We start from the raw sequence: 23,737 nt of genomic DNA, 5'->3' as shown, positions 1-23,737 counted from the left end.
CCTTCAAGGCTCAGGGGTCCAGGATTATCTTCTGTGTCTGTGTCAATTGGTTTCCCTTTTCTTTGTTGAAGAGGGTCTGTGCAGTCTTTCTGCCTGGTCCCCCATCTTGCCGGCCAGTCTTTTGTTTTCTTTGAGTTGAAATGTGATCCATACTGAAGGCTGTAGTCTTTGATCTTCAATATAAATTCATCAAGTCCTCTTCATTTTCAGCAAGCAAATTTGCTATTGCATATTACAGGTTGCTAATGAATCTTCCTCCAATACTGATGCTGCATTTTTCTTCATATAATCCTACTTCTCACAATATTTGCTCAGCATAGATTGAATAAATGTGGTGAAATGATAAACCACAATTTTCCTGATCCTGAAAGCTGATGCACAGCTTTCCTGATTTAAAACCACACTGTATCTTCTTGTTCTATTTGAACATCTTCCTCTTGATCTACATACAGGCTCCACATGAGCACAATTAATTAAGATAGTGAACACATTAAGTGTTCTGGAATTCCCATTCTTCACATTGTTATCCATTATTTATTATGATGCACACAACTGAATGCCTTTGCATAGTAAATAAACACAGGTAAAAATCTTTCTGGTGTTCTCTGCTTTCAGCCAAGATGCATCTGACATCAGCAATGACATTCTTCCTTTCAAATCCTCTTCTGAATTCAGCTTGAATTTCTGACAGTTCCCTGTCAATGCAGCCTTTTTGAATTATCTTTGGCAAAATTTTATTTGTGTGTGATATTAAAGATAAGGAGCTCTGATGGCACAGTGCCTAAGGCAGTTCAAACCCATCAGCCACTCAGCAGAAGTAAGACAGAGCAATCTACTTCCATAAAGATTTACCACTTCAGAAATCCAAGGGGGGTCATTATGAGCTGGAACTCTACATTCAGGTGGGATATTAAAGATATTGTTTGATAATTTCTGCATTCTGTTGGATCATCTTTTTTTTTTTTTGGAATGGAGCAAATGTGAATCTCTTCCAGTCAATTGGCCAGATCTTCCAAATTTATTGGCATAGATCAGCAAGTGCCTCCAGCACTATCCATTTGTTTAAACATCTCAGTGGATACCTCACCAATTTTGGAGGCTTGTTTTTTGTCAATTCCGTCAGTGCAGTTTAGACATCTTCATTAAGACCATTGGTTCTTGATTATTTGCTACCTCCTGAAATAGTTGAACATTGGCTTTTTTTTTTTTTTTTTTTTGGTACAGTTACTCTGTGTATCCCTTCCCTCTTCATTTGATGCTCCCTATATCATTCAATATTTTGCCCATAGAATCCTTCAATATTGTAGCTCAAGACCTGAAATTTTTCTTTATTTCTTTCAGCTTGAGAAATGCTTTCCTTTTGGTTTTCTAACTCCAGATCTTTGCATGTTTCATTATAATACTTTATTTTGTGTTCTCGAGCCACCCTTTGAAATCTCCTGTTCACAACTTTTACTTCATCACTTCTTCCATTTGTTTTAGCTACTTTACATTCAAAAGCAAGTTTCAGAGTCTCTTCTGACCCCCTTTTTGGCCTTCTTTTTTTTCCCCTTTCTCTTCTGTCTTTTTAATTACCTTTTGCTTTCTTCATGTTTGATATTCCCATAACTTGTGTGGTCTACAATCAGTAGTGCATCATATCTATTATTGAGATAGGCTCTATATTCAGGTGGGCTATACTTTACAATCTACTTTGCTTTCATGGACTTGTTTTAACTTTCTTCAGCTTCAACTTGAAGTTGCTAGGAGCAAACAGTCTATTCCATAGTTTGCCCTTGTCTTGTCCTGACTGATGATATTGAGCTTCTCCATTGTCTCTTTTGACAGATGTAGTCAATATGATTCCTTTGTATTCCATCTGGTGAAGTCCCTGTGTATAGTCACCATTTATGTTTAAAAAAGGTATTTCCAATAAATAGATCATTGGTCTTACAAAATTGTAGCATGTGAACTCTGACATCATTTCTATACCAAGTCTTATTTACCACATACTGATCCTTCTTTGTTTCCAACTTTCATAGTCCAATCATCAGTAATTATCAGTGCATCTTTATTGCATGTTTGATCCATTCCAAACAGCAGCAGCTTGTAACAATTTTCAATTTCTTCATTTTTGTCATTAGTGTTTGGTGTGTAAATCTGAATAATAGTCATAATTATTGATCTTCTTTGTAGGCATATTAACATCATCCTGTAACTGACAACATTGTACTTCAGGATAAGTCTTAAATGTTCTTTTTTTACAATGAATGGCATACTCTTTCTGTTCTTTTTGGCATTCCCAGTATAGTAGATCAAATGATTGTTCAATTCAAAATGCAACCCCATTTCAGCTCACTAATACTTAGGTTATTGATCTTCATGTGTTTCATGTCATTTTTGACAATTTCCAATTTTCCTAGATTCATACTTTGTACTTTCCACATTTTAATTATTAATAAATGTTTGCAGCTGCTTCTTTTCATTTTGAGTTGCACCATATCAGCAAAGGAAGGTTTCAAAAGCTTTACTCCATCCACATCATTAGGGTTGACTCTACTTTGAGGAGGCAGTTCGTCCCCAGTCATACTTTGAGTGTCTTCCAACCTGAGGGGCTTATCTTCTGGCATTATATCAGACATTGTTCGGCAGCTATACATTAGGTTTTTTGGTTTTTTGTTTTTTTTTTTTTTTTTTCATTAATTGGTGATTTCAGTAACCCACACTATCTTACTCTAGAAACTCCACTGAAACCTGTCCACTATGGGTGATTCTGCTGGCATTTGAAGTGCTAGTAACAGAGCTGCCAGCATCATGTTGTTGTTGTTGTTGTTATTTGCCATCGAGTCGGCCCCGACTCATAGCGACCCCTCCTTGGGTTTCCGAGGCAGTATCACTACGGAAGTAGGATTGCCCAACCTTCCTTCCGAGGAGTGGCTGGTGGGTTTGAACCGCCAGCCTTCTGGTTAGCAGTCAAGTGCCTTAGGCACTATGCTACCAGAGCTCCAGCATCATAAGAACATTCAAATTACTGCAGTATACAAAGTGACAGACAATTTGTGTCACTTAAATTTAGTAAAATTGAAAGGAAAAACTGTTAATCTCATAATCATCTTTAGCTTTAAAGAGACTTTTGAAGTTATATTCTGAAGTATATCTTTTTTATGTTATTTTTAAATAGAAAAAATAAGGTCATCTCTGTATTTAGACTAATGCCCTCGTAAGAGAGATGATTAAGAATCATTTGCTGAACTGAATTGCATACATAAATTGGTAGACATCAGTGGGACATACTAAGAAAAATGATACAAAAAAATTTAGTTACTTTGACTTACAACAAGTAGGGGTATTGGCTTTTTATTTTTTATGGTGAACATTTTTTTTTTTAATTATGCTTTGAGAAATATATAACTCCAAGGAATTATATCTATCATCTAACCCCAATTTAAGGAGCTCTGGTCACACAGTGCCTCAGACATTTGACTACTAACCAGAAGGTTGGCAGTTCAAACCCACTAGCCATTCTGTGGAAGGAAGACGAGGCAATCTATTTCCATAAAGATTTGCCACCTCAGAAACCCAAAGGGGGTCTAAATGAGTCAGAATCAACTCAAAGGCAGTGAGTTTGGTTTTTATTGGTTTAACCTCAATTTAAATAGACCAAATATCCAGATATAATGTTTGCTTATATTTTGTGATTTATGTTTGTCTTCTTAAAAATACACATTTATGTAAGTTGGCATTTGGCCAAAAAAAAAGTAAGAAAAAAGCCTTTAACAGTAAATTCTATAGTTACCCTACAAACCCAATGATTGCTTTACAAGTTAAAAAATCTTTTTTTTTTTCTTTATAAAATAGACAGATCTCCTAATTCTCAATGCAGCTCAATGTCCACTCTTGCCTACCAAAAAAAAAAAAAAAAAGTTCCTTAATTAAGAAGTTTTATTATGAGGGTCTTTTTTGTCTCCTATTCAAGCATACACTTACATGATTCCTATGTATTCCATCTGGTGAAGTCCACATGTATAGTCACCATTTATGTTGTTTAAAAAAGGTATTTCCAATGAATAGATCATTGGTCTTGCAAAATTCTATCATGTGATTTCTGACATCATTTCTATCTCAAGTCTTATTTACCACGTACATAACCCCAAATTGAACCTTCAAATTTCAACATATTCCTACTCTTCCATATGCAGGTTTCACAGATTCTAGGCATATGTGCCCCTTTCTCTGTCATATTACTAAAGATCAGCATTGATTTCTTGAGGATCATTAGAGGAAAGCAGTTGTAGGTTATCATTGGTTCAGGTTATTAATCTTTTCCCCAGACCTCCTGATGCTGACACTGCTATCACACTGGCTATCTAGAGGCAGACAATAGGAATTTCAAACTGAAATATCTACATTCAGGCAACAGGTAAGTCTATTACATTATGAAACGCCAGTGTCTAATAGCACAGTGTCAGGTTGTCATTTAATATTCCTCAAATCACACTCTTCCCAAGTCACTCAAATTCCCAGAAAGAACCTAAAATATCTCCACTGAACAGGAAAAATCACATTTCTATTTAGACAGCTTTCCCTTTGGCCATAGGAAATTAGATTAATCACTCAATTACATGGTCAAAGTATGAAACACTGAAACAAATTTAAAGCAGCAGCATTCCAAAGAGAGAAGTGGGGATTTCATTGATCAAAGCATAATTAGGGGACAGATACTAGAATATAAGGGTTGCCAGCTTTTATGGTTTGCTTGGAAAAAAATTCTTCCCTTGAATGCATAAACTGTGTAATTTATTACAATTAATATTTTTAAATTATTGTACAAGTGACAGTGATATTGTTTAAGTAATGGCATCTTTACTCTGCGTATTGTTTCAATTAGTGAATTCATTAATATTGGTCTTCATTTCTTCAGCTCAGCAAACTACTATGGTTATAAGTGTGTATAAATTCATAACTTAATTATATTGTGGAAACAATTTAGAACTTAATGATATTGTTGAAACTGTAATTAAAATGTATTGGCATGGCATTGTCAATTAAAAGTATATTCATAAGCTTCACACAAACCTTCACTAGGCACCCTTCAGCATGGAGAAGCCACAGTTGTATATCCTTATTGTGGGACAAACCATGAGACTGTTATCGTAGGCCCCCTAAGATTTAATGATGAGATACTGAACACTCTCCAGAATGTATCCAGGGCTTTAGAGAATGATTTTTCATTAAGAAGAACTGTCTGCCCAGTTCCTTGCATATGATTTACAGTGTGACCTGCTTTTCGCTATAAATAATGTATTCACCTTATTCCCAGTTCACCCCAGTGTGTCAGCAACCTGCTATTGTTTACTGCTGAAACTGTATGGCTGGAGAACATTCCGTATGTTCTCTGTGGCTTTATGGTATTTTAGCATTTCTCTAGCACTCTTGCGTGCATTAAAAGGACCCAGTGGCAAATGACAAAGCTTCCAGTGCTAAGAAAAATTGCATTTAAATCACTTCTAGATCACTTTGTTGAAAATCTGCTAATATCTCTTTGGAAAAATAAGTGTCCCTTGGCAAGATAACCTTAAAAAATAACCACAGAACAGAGACTTCCTCTGGGCTATACAGGTCAGGCATATGTTTAGGAAATAGCGAAAAAATCCTCAGGTTTTTTGTTTTTGTTTTTTAAGTGCTCCCCCAGAGATATCTGGATTCTCTCATCTTTACAGGAAGGAAGTGGATGCCAAAGAGGTTGAGTGATTTGTTCAGGGTCTTTTTCCCAGACTACTAATTGTTTTTCCAGAATGTTTTGCTTCCTGTGGTTCACCACCCTGTATGGAGGTAGAGCTATGATTTGGGGGAGGGAGGGAACATTGCTGTAAAATCAATTACAATTCATGGAGACCCCATGTGTTACAGAGTATAACTTCCCTCCATAGGGTCTTCTTCGTTATAATCTTTTTGGCAAGATCTCTAAGCCTTCCTTCTATAGTGGCACTGAGTGGGTTTGAACCACAAATATTTTGGTTAGTGTTTTTGTTGTCGTTATGTGCCATGGAGTTGGACCCGACTCACAGTGACCCCTCCATGGGTTTCTGAGACAGTATCACTAAGGAAGTAGATTGCCCAACCTTCCTTCCCAGGAGTGGCTGGTGGGTTTGAACTGCCAGCCTTCTGGTTAGCAGTCAAGTGCCTTAGGCACTATGCTACTTTGGTTAGTAGTCAAGTGCAAATTGTTTACACTACCAAGAAACTTTTAAAGCTATGCTAATACTGTAGAAATTCCATCTTAACTAACAGCCATTCCTCAGAAGGAAGGTTGAGCAATCTAACTTCTGTAGAGATACCACCTCAGAAACCCAAGGAAGGGTCGCTGTGAGCGGGATCAGACTCGAGAGCAGTGTGTTGCGTTGCGTTGTGTTAACTAACTGGGGCTGGTGATGGGTGATTACAGTCCACAGTTCTCAGAAAAATTAAAATTAAATCAAGAGGGAGTATAAACCAAAAGCTCTCCAATGAGAGATGCTTTGGAGTTAATACTATTGGACCCCTATACCCGAGCCAGGAGACTTCCAAGTTCAAGCTTTGTCTCTTCATTTAAGGATTGTGATTTTTTTTCCAAATACAATCTTAAAAATATGCCATGCATCCAATATATCAAGCCTTTCTTTGTTCACTAATTGTTTTCAGCTTGCAGCTCCTTTGAAGCTTTATTAAATTACTAGAACACATAGACTCCTTCTAAGCACCTGTCCATAGACGTCTCTTGGAGGCAAGTCACTCTTCTTTTTGTTTCCCGTAGTCTTAACTACATAGTATCTTGACATTATAGTTGGTATGCAGCAAGTGTGTGTCATCACCAACTGATGAGGTAAATAGCTGAGATTTGTGAACCTTTCTTTACAGTCTATCTAGTTGTTCAGTAAAATGAGTGAAAACTGAGAATTCAGCAGACATAGATCTGTGAAGTCAAATTCCAGCTGACCAATAGGCTTTACTTAGAAATAAGAAGCTGTAAATACTAATATTAGAAGATTCCTTTGCACTTTGCCTGCTAAAGCTGTAAGTTTATGACTATGCCCTTTAACATGTTTGTTTGATACTTTAATCATTCGTGGGTTTTCTGCACTGTATGGCAGGTTTTGCTGATACCACATGTCTTTATCCAATATTTACAAATTGTTTCTGTTAACTACAGGTTTACACCCTACGAATGGTATAACCCCCACCCATGCAACCCTGAGTCAGACGTGGTGGAAAACAATTTTACTTTATTAAATAGTTTCTGGTTTGGAGTTGGAGCTCTCATGCAGCAAGGTACATTGGTTACCCCTCTTTGTCACATGCATTCCACAGTCTGCTGAAAGGCTTTTGTGCTGGTAAACTCCACCATGAAGCTAGAGGATAGGCTGAAAAACAATCTCAGGAATTAAGAAAAAGGAAAGGAAAAAAAAAAAAACAGCAACTGACTTCCTAGCCTTTTCTGAAATCAAAGACAAAAATAACCTAAATGAAAGTCCTTTGCTATTACTTAATATAACCCTTCTATCAAATAATGAATACAAATTTTGCTGTGGGCAGCAAAGGATAAAGTACCTTAACCATTGTTTATAAACTTCTATAGATGGAAGTGTCAGTCTATTTCTCTTAAGCCTTAATTCAACACATCAGGGTTTTGAAAGGAGTGGAATTTGAATCCTGAGAAGTTTAAGTTCACGTACATCTTCCAATAACAGCTACAACTTCTACATAATTACCACTCTGACAAACCCTTCTGGGATTTATCTTAGCCCCAATAATTTTGCAATCTCCCTCAACTGATAATCATAGCAACAGTAATGCAGAGGCTAGGATAATAAAATTCAAACTATGCAAATATAATAGATTTTATACTTTTATTTTTATGATTTGAGTTTGGGATTTTGATGGGTGGGTGAGGTATTTTAACATTTAAAAAACAATTCATCTCTTTTGTGAACTTTCTGAAGTTTTGATTCCAGGCATATGGTCTAGAAAATGTTTCCAAGATTAAATGCACTCATTTAAGAAAAGCCTAAGTCACAGATGTTGTTGTTTGGAATATCTGCTCTTTTTACAATAAGCTGCTAAAGAAATTGGCATAGGAAAGTTCATCTGAGATACACATTAAACATGTTTGTTTGGGGGTAAACCTTAAGGCTTCTCATTTAAAAAAAAAAAAAAAAAAAACTACTCCCATCAAGTCAATTCAACTCATAACGACACTATAGGACAGAGTAGAACTGTCCCATAGGGTTTCTAAGGCAGCAAATCTTTACAGAAACAGACTGCCTTATCTGTTTCTGACTCATAGCAACCCCTCCTTGGGTTTCTGAGGCAGTATCTCTAAAGAAGTAGATTGCCCAGTCTTCCCACAGAGCAACTGGTGGTTTCAAACCACCAAAATTTTGGTTAGCAATCAAAAGTTTTAACCACTGTGCCACCAAAGCTCCTCATTGAGGAGTTATCACTGTACTAGTTGAAATATATATACTCTGTGTCTCCAAATTAGAGGAAGAGTGATCAATGGTCTCCAGTGTAGCAATCCCAAGTATTTGAAGAAAGTGAATAAATCCTTTTGTCATGCAATTAAGTATAACACAGGGAGCTCTGATGGCATAGTGCCTAAGGCATTTGACTGCTAACCAGAAGGCTGGCCATTCAAACTCACCAGCCACTCCTCTGGTAGCATAGTGGCTAAGGCACTTGACTGCTAACCAGAGGGCTGGCGGTTCAAACCCACCAGCCACTCCTCGGAAGGAAGGTTGGGCAATCCTATTTCCGTAGTGATACTGCCTTGGAAACCCAAGAAGGGGTCCCTATGACTCCGGACTATGAGTCGGGTCCGAGTCAAGGGCACATAACAACAACAGCCACTCCTCAGAAGGAAGACTGGGCAATCTACTTCCTTAAAGATACTGCCTCAGAAACCCAAGGAGGGATTGCTATGAGTCAGAATCAACTCCATGGCAGTGAGTTTTTTTTTTTTTTTTTTGGAACTGTTAAATAGGTGTAGTCATAACAACTGATTTACTAAAAATCATTTGCATGAATTTAGAGCACAGCTTAAAACTATAAATCCTCTACAAAAGCCTATTAGAAGCCATATATTGCTTTATTGGTATACTTAATTTTTAGAGCATTTATCTTATGAGCAATTATTTTTAAAGCATTAAGAGACCACCCTCCTTCCCTATTGCATGCCTTCCCCAGCCATTAAAAAATGCCAATTACTATCAAGCTAATTCCAACTCATAGTAACCCCATGTGTGTCAGAATAGAATTGTGCTTCATGGGGTTTTCAATGGCTGATTTTTTGTAAGTAGATCACTAGGCCATTCTATGGCAGCTCTGGGTGGACTCAAACTTCTAACCTTTTGATCTATATTTGGGTCTTCCAGAGCATGCAATGGATATGAGTACGTGTATGAACTTGACTGCCCCCTGTTCTACTAGTGCACTCTTCCCTAGAACTTCTCTTTAATATTCTATCTGTTTGGAGTTTACCATCATCCACAGCAAACCGTGGGATGCAGTGTCTGCTAGTTACCACTACCTTGGGTACATGACAGTCAGCCCCAACCAGACTCTGCTTGTCTTTCAAGAAGTTTAAAAACATTTGTCAGGTGAAACAAATGCCTCCATGGACGACCTTGCGGTACGTGTGACTGTTATTGCATCTGTTTTTAGCATGTAATACTGGACTAGGTAGCTAAACTCGGCATCAACTGTTATGCTCTCTTTTGTTAGCAGAAGCTTGTCACTGTACTCAATTGGAAACCATTTTGCTTAATTCTTTTTTTAATGTGATGATCAGGATTTCTCTTTTCTACAGAGCGTGAGCAAAGTCTGGATCAGGATTGGCTGTCATGTCTGCCATAAATGGCACTAAAGAGACTTCAGCAAGTATTGTCTCTCATAACAAATCTTCTCTGATGATGTTTTACTCTACATTGATTGCTTTCATAACTTCATCCTCTCGAGGTCTGAACTTAGACAAATCATGTCTCCTTCAGAGAAGCAATTTCTAAGTATTTCAATTACATGAAGAGTCATGAAATTCACAAAATCATGTGAAAATAAAAAGCACAATAAAACATTGAAAAAGAAGGCAGATTCAGACTGCCTTCCAAGAGTTCAAAATATAATTCCAGCACATTAAAATCCATCCATGTTTCTATTAATATTGTTCTCATTTTCTAAGACATCTTCATCTAAAAATATAAACATGTATTTTAAAGTATGAAAGATATGAAGTTATATATTATTCCTTATTTTATGCCAATACTGTTATCTACTCACCTATCCAGTTTTACTACCATATAAAATAAATATATAAATAATAAGCAAAGCCTTATCTTTTTCATGAGTACAGCCAAACAGTATACAAATGAATTTATAGCAGAAGAACTGCACTTACCCCTTAAGAAAACTATATCTATTAACTGTGTTATTTATTTCCCATGCCTATTTTATGAAATATATGGTATTTTCATGATAACTAACTAAAGATCTAAAATAATATCACACTGCCACAAGGCTATTAGATCAATTACGTACAAATATAGGAAACAACCTTGGGCATTAAGCACATACACCACAGCCATATAAATCCATTAAACCACAAGATTAAAACAACAGCAACAAACTATTCCACTAAATCATTTGAGGCAATTTAATAGAAACTATTATAAATCTGGGGAGCTCTGATAGAATAGTGCATAAAGCACTTGACTGCTAACCAGAAGGCTGGCAGTTCGAACCCACCAGCCACTCCTCCGAAGGAAGGTTGGGCAATCTACTTCCATAGTGTTACTCCTCGCTCAGAAACCCAAGGAGGGGTTGTTATGAGTCGGGGCCGACTCGACGGCACATAACAACAACATTATAAATCTGTGTAATATTACACTTCTGAATTCAAACAAACAAAAGAAGAAAACACAAACTTCAGTCAAACCCTTCACCTCATTAAAAGCAGGTAAAGCACAAAGATACCAAATACTTTAAGAGACTATCTGTTAATTCAAAGCTGAGAAGCTCTGCCAGCCTTGATCTCCTTATCCTGAGCTATGAGCTGGCTTTGACTTCATGAGGAATGTGTGTGTCTGTTTATAGATTAAACCCAAGCATAAACTCATTTATTTGTTGATTAATAAGTGTCAATTTTCCTTTCCATCTTAAGCCATATTGACAGAACTTCAGAACACCCAATCTGTACTGTGAAAGAATGTTTTATGCCTTATGTTGGACCTGCTGTAGTTTTTGGATTTTTTTTTTTAATTTACAGTGTTTTTCTTCCACTTTTTAACTGAGCCCATAAGCTCTATTATGCCTCTAAGTTCCTGGAGGAAATACTACGAACATTGGTGAATTTCAGACAAATCCATTAGTCAAAAGCTCTCCATGAGCCAGTACAATTGAAGTGAATCCTACACACTCCCTTCTGGTCTCTCCCATTTTCCACTATACAATTTCTCAGTTTGACCAAAACTTTTGAACGAGAGAGTTTTCACAAATGTATGTGCCTTGTGTAAGTAAGTTTAGCACATATGACCTTTCTTTTAGAAAGGAAGACTATTTTCAAGTACTTTTGTGTCATCTTTTTTAAATAATTAAGAATGTCACAAAGATGACATGTAAAATGTAAATTCTTACCAGAAACAGCATCTTTGCACCTGAGAAATAGCCAGCTTTTGTAGTGTAATTAAATAATACCTTATTCAAGGACAAAATAATACTTTTCAGCGAATATATTCTTTTTAGCCAAAGTAAGAATATACATTAGAAAAAAATAATTGTGACATTAAAAGTAACACAAAGCAATGAAAAAAATAATTCATCCACTGTCAAGTTTGGTTGCATCTTGTTTTATTTGATTTAAATAATTCCAACATTTTACTAAAAGTACATATAATAACTGGTATAGTATGTTAAGCTTTTGAAAGTTTCTTACATCATTTAATCTTAAATAAGTTGGGATTTTAAAGTTTTCATTGTTATAGTAAGAGTTAGAAATTATATTTTACACAATAACATTCATTTCAGACAATAATAAGAGTCCAGAACATTTGTAGTTTGTCTTTTCAATGAAAACAAGCAAAGAAACTGAAATGTAAGCTAATAAAACAACTCCATAAATATTAGACATTAAATAACTCAGAATTAAAATATTTTCATATCATCAAATATTAATCAATTATATTTTAAGCAGCAGCAATGATTAATGATAAAAAAAAAAAAAAGATCATTTAGATTTTGCTCCTTTTTCTTAAAAATGCATTTACACAAGATAGTAGTCCTTGGTAAACATAACTTTCATTTCACAAAAATGAGTAATCTCCCTAGAATAGTCAAGCCATAGTCTTCCCTTTTACTCTGACTCTGTTTAACACTCTTACTCTAATGATACCATCACAGGATCAGAGCTGATGCCCAAAGCTCTATCGACCAGAATAGTTGGAGGAATTTGGTGGTTTTTCACCCTAATCATCATTTCATCCTACACTGCCAATCTGGCTGCCTTCTTGACAGTAGAGAGAATGGAGTCCCCTATAGACTCAGCTGATGATCTAGCAAAGCAAACCAAGATCGAATATGGGGCAGTCAGAGACGGATCAACGATGACCTTCTTCAAGGTAAGAACCTTACAAAGTATTCTCAGTCGTCATCTCATACTGAGGGAAGGAATGAGTTTGCAAAATGAAGGAGTCTGTCTGAATAATAAAATGAAAACATTGAGTAGGATTTCTTTATAAGAAATGAAAAATATGATGATATAATCCCATTAAAGAGAAACATGTGCCCTCAGTAGTCAATACAATGCTATTTTCTCTGGTACCCAACTAGTTGTCCTTCTCTCTTTCCCTAACTTAATACCCTCAGATTCATATATCAGTATCCTCTTATCTTTATACTAGGGAAAAAAAAAAAGAGAGAGTTTCTGAAGACGGCCATTGATGAAACCAGAAATAAGAATTTCTTAATGTGAAATTCTGACAACCAGACTTGAGTATCATTATGTGGTTCTTTCACTTCCATGCTTTATGAGATAGAAGCAGCTGAAACAGGTGGATGTGTTAACATTGGGATTTTCTTGGTGAACTGAAAACAAAATTTCCCAGGGTATTATGGTCTAATACTGCACCAACACTGGCAAAGGACAGTGTTCCCAGGCTGCTTGAAGCTCTCCAAAAGCCTGGAGTACCTTTGGAGGCCTCTAAAGAAAATTGAGTTAGAGTCAGTATAGTTTTAGTGTTGAGTATATTTTATTGTTCAAGTTATTTCAATTACTTCCTTAGAAAAGTGAAACTGATTTCTGTCTTGCTGATGGAATCAGTCCTAGTACTTTTATTATCAAACCTCAGGTATTGTAGCTCCCAGGGGAAAATTAGTGTTAATAGATCCAAAGCGGTTCAGTGATAGAGAAGGGGCTTGTTGCTGTTTTTGCCTTCAAATGGATTCTGACTCATGGTGGCCCCTTATGTGCAAAGTAGAACTGCTCCACAGGATTTTCAAGGCTGTGACCTTTTGGAAGCAGATCATTAGGCCTGTCTTCTTAGAAACCTTTGGGTGGATTTGAATTGCCAGTCTTTCAGCCAGTAGTCAAGCACTTGATCAAATGGGGACTACTCAGGGGCCTTAGAGTTCATGAAGTCCAACCCCTTCACCTTACTTCAGAGGACAAAAGACCTTTAGAAGTTAAGTAACATGCTCAATGTCATGTACTTGGTCCTTGAAAGAGATGGGGCAAGATCCACCTTTTAGGAAATTATGATGGAGCTAAATGTGCCTACAAATAAAAGGAAACCAACCAGAATAAAGTCAGCAAACACCTTTGTCGATGTTTCACACCCAGATTATCAAAAATAAAGAGTTCTCATCTCAGGAAGGAGTGTACTGTGTGGATTTGTGAAAACATAAGTGTGAGAAAGAGCTGACACAGCTTTGTATAACAGCATTTGTTCACTAAAATAGGCATAGGCTTTATCTATGCAGTAAATTTTGCTTAATAATGATAATAATAATAAGAGACCTAGCATGATTTAAGAATAAACTATACCTAGAGTTCTTTCAGGAAAAACAATGTTATAAAACATAGCACTTGCTTTTCTTTTATGTTAGTAGAGGTGGGGGAAGGTGATTTTGAATATTCTTTCACATTAAGAAATCCGTTAAGGCACGTATAAAGCACAGTAAGTGGTTTCCCCCCGCCCTGGACAAATGACGTGTTTAGGATAAATGACATTAAATATATGCCTTCCCAAAGTTCTGAAAGTATTTTCCTGAAATCAGTACTATGAGGAGACAGATATTTCCCCAAGGTAGTGATTCATCATGGTTCTTGTCAGAAACCAGGAAAACCACCTGCAAGGCACACAGGACAGAAGGACACTGCCAAAGCAGTATTGTGTATATGTGAAAAAGTTATCTGAAATGATTTACCTCTTTCACTGATACCAAGAATTTTAAAGTACCAGGAAATGAGCTAATAAAGGCAGAGGCGAGTCTACTGTCCTCTGGATTTCCAGTTAAAAATGGGGAAAGGCTGCAATTCAAAAAAACTATAGACTTAACTTACTGCCGTCGAGTCTGATCTGACTCATAACCACCCCTCCTTGGGTTTCCAAGACCGTATCACTATGGAAGTAGATTGCCCAACCTTCCTTCAGAGGTATGTTTGAATCAGCAGCCTTCTGGTTAGCAGTCAAATGCCTTAGGCACTACACCATTAGAGCATAGACTGTAGGCTTAACTTTGCTACTGTGAAAATCATCTATGTACTTACAAACTCTTCCTTTAACTCATCTGGTTTGTTTTTGGTTATACACCTCTTTGCATGTAGAGGGTGCCAGTTCCCATTTTTTCTGGCAGGGCACTGTGGTGAGTGCATTAGAGGCACACTTGGACAGTGCACCTCCACAGAACACATGTGTGATGCTCTCACAAGTGCTGTCCCCACACATCTTCAGAAAGGGCTCCAACTTGCTCCCATTGTCTGGAATGAGGCACAAGAGAGAGTGTTCTTTCAGCTCACCAGACAAATGATGAGATGCTTCAGAGAGAAAGTACCATAATAATAACAATGACATTGAAAATAGCAGCATACATTGAGAACTAATTCTGATCCACACCCTATGTTTCTAAACGCTTTACATGTAGTATCTCATTTTATCTTTATAAAGGCCAGTTGAGGTAAGTACTAATATTATTCTCAATTTATGTGGAGAAAACTGAGGCACAGAGAGGTTAAGTAACTTGCCCTAAAGTACACAGTTAGTGACTAAAGTTACATAGCTAGCCAGTAGAAGAGCCAGGGTGTACTCAAAATCCATATAGTTCTAGAAGGAAAGCTCCTTGAGGGCAGAGTTTGTCTGTTTGTTTGTCTTTACATCCTCAGAACCTAAAATGGTGTCTGGTACCTAGTAGACACTCAGAAAATATGTGATTGATAAACGAATGAATGCATTAATGAATTCTATTAGAGAGACAGACAGACAAATAGACATAGTGTAGAAATAGGCAGAAACCCACAGAGGGAGAGGCATTGTTGCCAGGTTCCTCATATTACAATTTAGCTTGTGGTCCAGCAACCCTGCTTATCAAGAAGGAATTTATTTGCGAAAAGAGGACAAGGACTAAATCCGATTTAGTTTTCCCCTTGAGGGAGGCAAGCTATCAGAAAGCTTCACAGGGATACATTCAGGATTCTTAAGCTGGATTATTCCACAAGGCGAAAAAAAAATGCTCCAACCTTTTAGCTCTGTGGGGAGTTCCACCCTAATCACTGAGTGACAGCAACCGCTGGCACAAGAACTAGTTCTCTGACCTGTTTATGCATTAATATTTCACCTCTGCTTCTCCATTGGATGTTGATCTCTCTCTCTCTCTCACTCTCAGTTAAAAACAATAATTTCTTTTGGGCTGTTGAATAATAAGGAAAGCTGCATTTTCTTAGTCTAATCTAACACATTCTGATCAGTTGCTGGGACATGAGTCATTTGCTCAGTGGGTTCCCTCTACACTCAATTCTAGGAAATGTCTAATAAGGAATATTTTCTTGCCTCACACAATGTAAGTAAAAGGTTTTTTTTTGTTTTTGTTTTTGTTTTTTGTTCCTAGAAAAAAATATACATATCCCTCTGGCAACACCCAAATGATAGAAGAAGTCTATCTCTTTATTTTCATTTACACAAATTGATTTTAAGTTGTTTTACTGCTAAAAAATGTTGTTGTTGTTGTTATGTGACGTCAAGTCAGACCCGACTCATAGCGACCCCTCCTTGGGTTTCCGAGGCAGTATCACTAGGGAAGTAGATTGCCCCATCTTCTAAAAAATAAGCAGTGGCAATAAGAAAACCAGTATCCAGATGCTCGAGATTCTGGCTGTTATTGTCCATAAAGAAAAGAATGAATATTTAGTGGCCAAGGTCACTTAGCTGATGACACTTACTAAAGATTACGTTTTCTCCAGGTCAGCAGCAGTCTGAAGTCCTGAATTCTTAAGCACTGTGAATAATATAATAGCCTATTTGATCAAAGGGTGTCAGTCACCAGGAGGCCAATTAGCAGGACAAAGTTAAAGAGGCATATTATTTCACCAACAATCCAGGGACTGTGGGAGAAATCGTTTTAGGAAATTCTTTGAATATCAAGGGACCATTTCTTTCTCTTTGTCAAGCCTTTAATTAATTAATGGATACTTTTTATAAATCAGTGTATTAATAATTCAGAACTTCAAGAGGCTTCATTTTAGAGTTTTTCAACAAACTCCCTTTTATTTTCTACTCAGGATAACACTAATTAATAATCTGGTATTAACTAGATTGGTTTCTCAGCTCTCTGCTGGTGAATTATTGGGTACCCAATTGTTTCAGAAATCTGGGCAACAAAGATTTTCTCTACCTTTCCTGAGACTCCCAGGATCATCTTAAAGACCAACATGGACTCATGTCAATCCCCGATGTGTCAGAATAGGTATGTGCTCCATAGATTCTCAATGGCCAATTTTTCAGAAGTAGATTAGGAAGGCTTTCTTTCAAGGTGCCTCTGGGTGGATTTGAACCTCCAGCTTTCTATTAACAGCCAAGTATGTTAACTGTTTGCACCACCCAGGGGCTTCTAATCACCCTATTGAGAGGTCAGATAAATAGCAGTCAGTTCACAGTCAAATTCTGTGTATACAGCTGGATTCCCTGGGGCGTATGTTACCCATTTCCTTCTTTTATAGCCAAGAAAATTGACAGCGGTGGCATCCAGTTACAACTTTTATCATGATTGGGGTACTGAGGTAGTGTATTATTTCTCTCTCTCTCTCTCTCATATTGTTTTTGTTGTTATTAGGGGCCATTGAGTTGGCTCCCACTCATAGCAACCCTATGTCCAACAGAATGAAACACTGCCCAGTCCAGCACCAGCCTCACAATCCCTGATAAACCTGAGCTCATTGTTGCAGTCACTATGTCTATCCATCCCATTGAGGGCCTTCCCTTTTTTTGTTGACCCTTCACTTTACCAAGCATGATACGCTTTTCCAGGGAGGGTCCATTATGACAACATGATCAAAGGAAGTGAGACAAAGTCTGGCCATTTTCACTTCCAAGGAGCTTTCTGGCTGTACTTCCTTCAGGACAGATTTGTTAGTTAGCAGTCCTTGTTGTTAGCAGTCCTTGGTACTTACAGTATTTTTTGCCAACATCACAACTCAAAAGCATCAACTCTTCTTTGGTCTTCCTTATTCATTGTCTAGCTTTCACATACAAAAGATGCTACTGACAAATACTATGGCTTGGGTTAGCCCAATCTTAGTGTTCAAAGACACGTCTTTGCTCTTCAGTACTTTAAAGAGGTCTTTTGCAGCAGATTTTCCCAATGCAATACATCATCTAATTTCTTGATAACTGCTGCTTCCAGGGTTTTGATTGTGGATCCAAGTAATGTGAAATCTTTAACAAGTTCAATCTTTCTCCATCCACTGTGAAGTTGCTTATTGGACCAGTTGTGAGGATTTTTGTTTTCTTTATATTGAAGTGTAATCCATACTGCAGACTGAAGTCTTTAATCTTCATCAGCAAATGCTTCAAGTCATCTTCACTTTAAGCAAGCAAAGTTGTGTCATCTGGACATATCAGGTTGTTGATGAATCTTCCTCCAATTCTGATGCCACATTCTTCTCCATATAGTCCATCTTCTTGGATTATTTGTTAAGCACACAGATTGAAAAAGTATGGTGAAAGAATACAACCCTGATGCACACTTTTCCTGATTTTAAACCATTCAGTATCTCCTTGTTCTGTTCTAATGATAGTCTATGTACAGGTTCCTATGAGCACAATTAAGTGCTCTGTAATTCCCATTCTTTTCAATGTTATCCATAATTTGTTATGATCTACACTTTTGAATGATTTTGCCTAGTCCGTAAAACACAAGTAAACATCTTTCTGGTATTTGCTTTCAGCCAAGAGGCAACTATATCAGTGGTGATAACCCTCATTCCATATCCTCTTCTGAATCTAGCCTGCATTTCTGGATGTTCCCTGTCAATATACTGCTCTAAACATTTTTAAATTATCTTTGGCAAAATTTTACTTGCATGTGATATTAATGATATTAGTCAATAATTTCCACATTCTGTTGGATCTTCTTTCTTTGGAATGGGTACAAATATGGATCTCTTCCAGTCATTTGGCCAGGTAGATATCTTCCAAATTTCTTGACATAGATAACTAAGTGTCTCCAGCATGACATCCATTTGTTGAAACAACTCAACGGGTATTCCATTAATTCTTGGAGCCTTGTTTTTCACCAGTTCCTTCAGTGCAGCTTTGACTTCTTCCTTCAGTACCTTTGGTTCTTGACCATATGCCACCTCCTGGAATGGCTAGTAATCAATGAGTTCTTTTTGGTATAGCAATTCTGTGCATTCCTTTCATCTTCTTTTGATGTTTCCTGCATCATTCGATATTTTGACCATAGAATCTTTCAATATTACAGCTAGAGGTGTGAAATTTTTCATCAGTTCTTTCAGTTTGAGAAATGCTGAGCATGTTCTTCCCTTTTGGTTTTCTAACTCCAGGTTTTTGCCCATTTCATTAGAGCAATTGACTTTGTCTTCTCAAGCTGCTCTTTAAAATCTTCTGTTTAGCTCTAAAAGTGCTAAGCATTTCTTCCATTTGCTTTAGCTAGTCTCCATTTAAGGGCAAGTTTCAGAGTCTCTTCTGACAATCATTTTGGTCTTTTCTCCCTTTTCTGTCTTTTTAATGACTTTTTGCTTTCCTCATCTATTATGTTTTGGATGTCATCTCACAATTCATCTGGTTTTTGGTCATTGATATTCAATGCATCAAATCTATTCTTTAGATGGTGTCTAAATTCAGGTGGAATATAATCAAGGTCATATTTTGGCTCTTGTAGACTTATTTTAATTGTCTTCAGCTTCAACTTGAACTTGCATATGAGCAGTTGATGGTCTGTTCCATAGTCAGGTCCTGGCCATTTTTTGGGTGAAGATCCTGAGCTTCTCCATGGCCTCTTTCCACATATGTAGTTGATCTGATTCCTGTGTATTCCATCTGGTGAAGTCCATGTGTATAGCAGTCATTTACATTTTTGAAAAAAAAAAAAAGGTATTTGAAATGAATAAATCATTGATTGGTCCTGTAAAATTCTATCATGTGATCTCTGGCATCATTTCTATCACCAAAGCCATATTTTCCAGCTACTTGTGATTTTCCTTTGTTTCCAACTTTCACATCCCAATCACCAGTAATAATCAACACATCTTGATTGCATGTTTGGTCAATTTCAGGCTGCAAAAGTTGGTAAAAATCTTCAATTTCCTCATCTTTGGCTTTGTTGGTTGGTGTGTCAATTTGAATAATAGTGGAACTAACTGTTCTGTCTTGTAGGTGTATGGATATTATCCTATCACTGGCAGCATTGTACTTCAGGATAGATCTTGAAATATTTTTTGTGAGGATGAGTGCCTGCCATTCCTCTTTAATTTGTCATTCCCAGCATAGTAGATCATCTGGTTTCTGATTCAAAATGGCCCAAACAAGTCCATTTCAGCATACTAATACCTAGGATATTGAACTTTATGCATTCCATTTCATTTTTGACAACTTCCTTTCCTAGATTCATACTTTATATATCCATGTTCTGATTATTAATGGATGTTTGCAGCTGTTTCAGTCATGCCACACCAGCAAATGGAGGTTCTGAAAGCTTTACTCCATCCACGTCATTAAGGTCAACTCTACTTTGAGGAGGCAGCTCTTCCTCAGTAGTATTTTGAGTGCCTTCCAACCTGAGGTGTTCATCTTCTGGCACTCTATCAGACAATGTTTCAGGCTAGTCATAAGGTGTTCCAGTTATATATCAAACAGTGTTTCACCACTATTCATAAGGTTTTCACTGGCCAATTCTTTGAGAAGTAGATGGCTTCATCCTTCTTCCCAGCCTGTCTTAATCTGGAAGCTCTGCTGAAACCTGTCCAACATGGGTGATCCTGTGGGTGCTTGAAATAGTGGTGGCACAGCCCCAAGTCTCAAAACAACATGCATGCCACTATAGTACAATAAACTGACAGAAAAGTGGTGGCTCTCACTCATAGGAAATAGAAATCATACAAAAATTGTGTTTTTATTCCTTATTGTAATTCTATTATCTTTTGGAATGAATTGAGTAGCCCAAAACTTTACCTCACAATGATAGCTTAGACAGTCACATTTTTCCTCCTTATGAAGAAAAAATCATCATAAAAAAAGTCCAAGAACCATCTGAGGTCTGAAAGAAAAGATTTCCCAATGTCCCTTGAGAATCATCATCCAAGCAGGATGATAGTTTTAGTATATTTTGACAGGCTTGGAGAAATAGCTAACATCCAATGATAGAATATACATTAAATCTTACAACATAGTCCTACAGAATGTAGGTTTTGAGCCAGACAGCCTGAGTTTAAATCCTGACTATACTGATTATTAGCTATGTAGACCATGGGAGTTTGAAGATAAGACCTAACTCATAGAATTATTTTGAGGATTAAAAGTGCTTAGTACTTAATAAACTGTTGTTGTTGTTATGTGCCGTTGAGTCAGACCCGACTCATAGTGACCCCTCCTTGGGTTGCCGAGGTAGTATCACTATGGAAGTAGATTGTCCAACCTTCCTTCTGAGGAGTGGCTGGTGGATTTGAACCACCAGCCTTCTGGTTAGCAGTCAAGTGCCTTAGGCACTATGCTACCAGAGCATAAACTGTAAGCAATAAAATTAAAAAAAAAAAAAATAGATATTATTATAACTATCATCATCACCAGCTACATCACCATCATCATCCAACCTTTATAACTAGTAGCCATTAGGTTTACTTTGTATTATGGATTGAATTGTGTCTTCCAAAAGTATATGGAAAATTCCTATCCTCTGTACTTGTAAAAATGACCCTGTTTGTAAGCAGGAGTTTTCTTTTGTTATGTGAGTGAGGTCATACCAAATTAGCAAACCAAAACTAAAGCCACTGCCTTCACGATGATTCTGACTCACAGTGACCCCCGTTGGGTTTCTGAGGCAGTAAATCTTTACAGAAATAGAATGTCTCATCTTCTTTCTGCAGAGTGGCTGGTGGATTTGAACCACCAACCTTCTAGTTAGCAGTCAAATGCCTTACGTACTGTACCACAGAGCTCTAAAGTACAGTGGGTCCTAAATCTAATCACTTCTGAGTTGTGGAAAGAGTGGAGAGACAAACTCAGAGGGAAGATAGATGCTATGTGATGACCTGTCTACAAACAAAGTAACATCAAGGATTGCCCAAAACTGAGAAGGTCTCAATGAAAGAGTCAAAGTGGTAAAGACCCTGATTTGGACTTTTCACTTCCAGAACTGTGAGAAAATAACTTTTGTTCTTTAAAGCCACTCACTTGTGGTATTTCTGTTACAGCAACACTAACTAAAACACTTTCTCAGTCCTTCTGTCATTAAGAACTCTAGCATGATTTGTGTTCAGCTTCCTTATTATCAGTGACCTCTGGAACACGTGCCTTTTGCTAATGGGCAAAAGAGTCCAGAGAGAGTGCTTGTGCTCAAGATCTCAAACCTATCTGAAGGCAAGTCAGACAGATACCCTGAGCAACTTCAGAAACCTCTCTTGAACAACTAAATCGTGTCACAGAAGAACCACTTTCCACGTAGTAGGTAAACAACAGATAGTGAAGTTGCCCTTAGAGTTCAGGTGATTAGCAGAATTAGGCAGTTCAATTTAATTCAGCTCAATTTATATTTTTTCCAGAATCTACAATATGATCATCACCAAACTAGTTAATGCAAGTTGACACTATAGGAGACAGAGGAAGAACAGGCATGCAATCTTGTGCAAGACTTGAAGACCTGAAATAACACTAGAGAGACACATACCATATATATATATATATATATATATATATATATATATGTTTTTATTTGCCATCGAGTCGGCCCCGACTCATAGTGACCCCTCCTTGGGTTTCCTAGGCAGTATCACTACGGAAGTAGGAATGCCCAACCTTCCTTCCGAGGAGTGGCTGGTGGGTTTGAACCGCCAGCCTTCTGGTTAGCAGTCAAGTGCCTTAGGCACTATGCTACCAGAGCTCATATATATACATATATATATATATATATATCACATATTATTCTATCGTTAAAAATTGATAATAAACATTACTAAGGATTCTGTGTGGTCTGGTATGGGAGGAGGTTCGTGTGGGGAAGGTGACACCATGAGTTACCACACCAGGTAACACTAACCCTATTGACACTACTGAGACTGGATAGTAATTCAGTCTAAAATGACTTGGATAAAATAGATTTAAAAAAAAAAAAAAAAACTTATAAGAGATCTGTCATTTCTGGCTTTCATGGTCCAATGACTCTGAACCAGTTGTGGGAATAAGGGACTATCTAACCTTTATAATTTCCTTTCAGGGAGTGGTTAGGTACTGTCATCATCCAAAGAGACATTTCTAAAAAGTTACTGAGCACTGCAGCAGTGGAACTGAGGCAATGAGCCATTGTGGAAAGACAGATTCCAGACAGAAATAATCATTTAAAGAAGTTCAAGATGAAAGACATTTTTAAATGTATTTGCATAGGAAGGCAATTCTTCATATAAGAATCATTACCTCATGTTTGAAAGATCCAGCTAATTTTACCAGCGGTGTCAGAAATGTTAAGTCCCTGTAGGTTAAAAATGTATTTGTTTAGGAAGAAATCCATGAGGTCAATTTCAGCTAACCTTTTTCAAAGGCTGGGATATTGCCTGTAATGGACCCATCTGTAAATCTAGACAGGAGAAAAACATGAAAAATGTTTTAGTAAATGTGTTTAAGTTCCACTGAGGGAATCTTTAAAAGGGAAAGCATGAATTCTTAAAACCTTGGTGATTCTGAAAATGCCATTTCTCTCTATCAAGACCCTGATCATACAGTATACATTTGAAGGACTGTGGCCCCTCACTGTACCATTGATTTTCCTTCCGATAAGTTTTCTTCAAAGTGTTGGTAAATTAATTCATATTTTTAAAACACAAGAATTTATTACTTCATAAGACAATATGTTGAATAATTTGTCAAAGAAATTATTGTTTTTAAGGCAACTAATGCCTCTAATTCAGGAGCACTAGTGGCATAGTAGGAGCTCTGGTAGCGTAGTGCCTAAGGCACTTGATTGCTAACCAGAAGGCCGGAGGTTCAAACCCACCGGCCACTCCTTGGAAGGA

The 23,737-nt window shown here is 37.2% G+C and overlaps 1 protein-coding gene across 1 annotated transcript in view; it reads left to right on the top strand.

The window, feature by feature from the left end:
* GRIK1 (glutamate ionotropic receptor kainate type subunit 1) overlaps nucleotides 1-23,737 on the top strand; it is a 281,030-nt gene that overhangs the window by 216,490 nt on the left and 40,803 nt on the right. Inside the window, exons 10-11 of the mRNA XM_042781337.1 lie at nucleotides 7,169-7,287; nucleotides 12,406-12,623. Coding sequence (XP_042637271.1) covers nucleotides 7,169-7,287; nucleotides 12,406-12,623 — 337 coding nt within the window. The remainder of the gene's footprint in view (nucleotides 1-7,168; nucleotides 7,288-12,405; nucleotides 12,624-23,737) is intronic.

Source organism: Orycteropus afer, unplaced genomic scaffold (genome assembly GCF_000298275.1).
Source record: "Orycteropus afer afer isolate SDZICR_OR568_19922 unplaced genomic scaffold, OryAfe1.0 scaffold00108, whole genome shotgun sequence".
Taxonomy (NCBI): Eukaryota; Metazoa; Chordata; class Mammalia; order Tubulidentata; family Orycteropodidae; genus Orycteropus; species Orycteropus afer.
The sequence above is the reverse complement of the archived record's forward strand: the minus strand, read 5'-3'. Positions and strand labels throughout refer to the sequence as shown.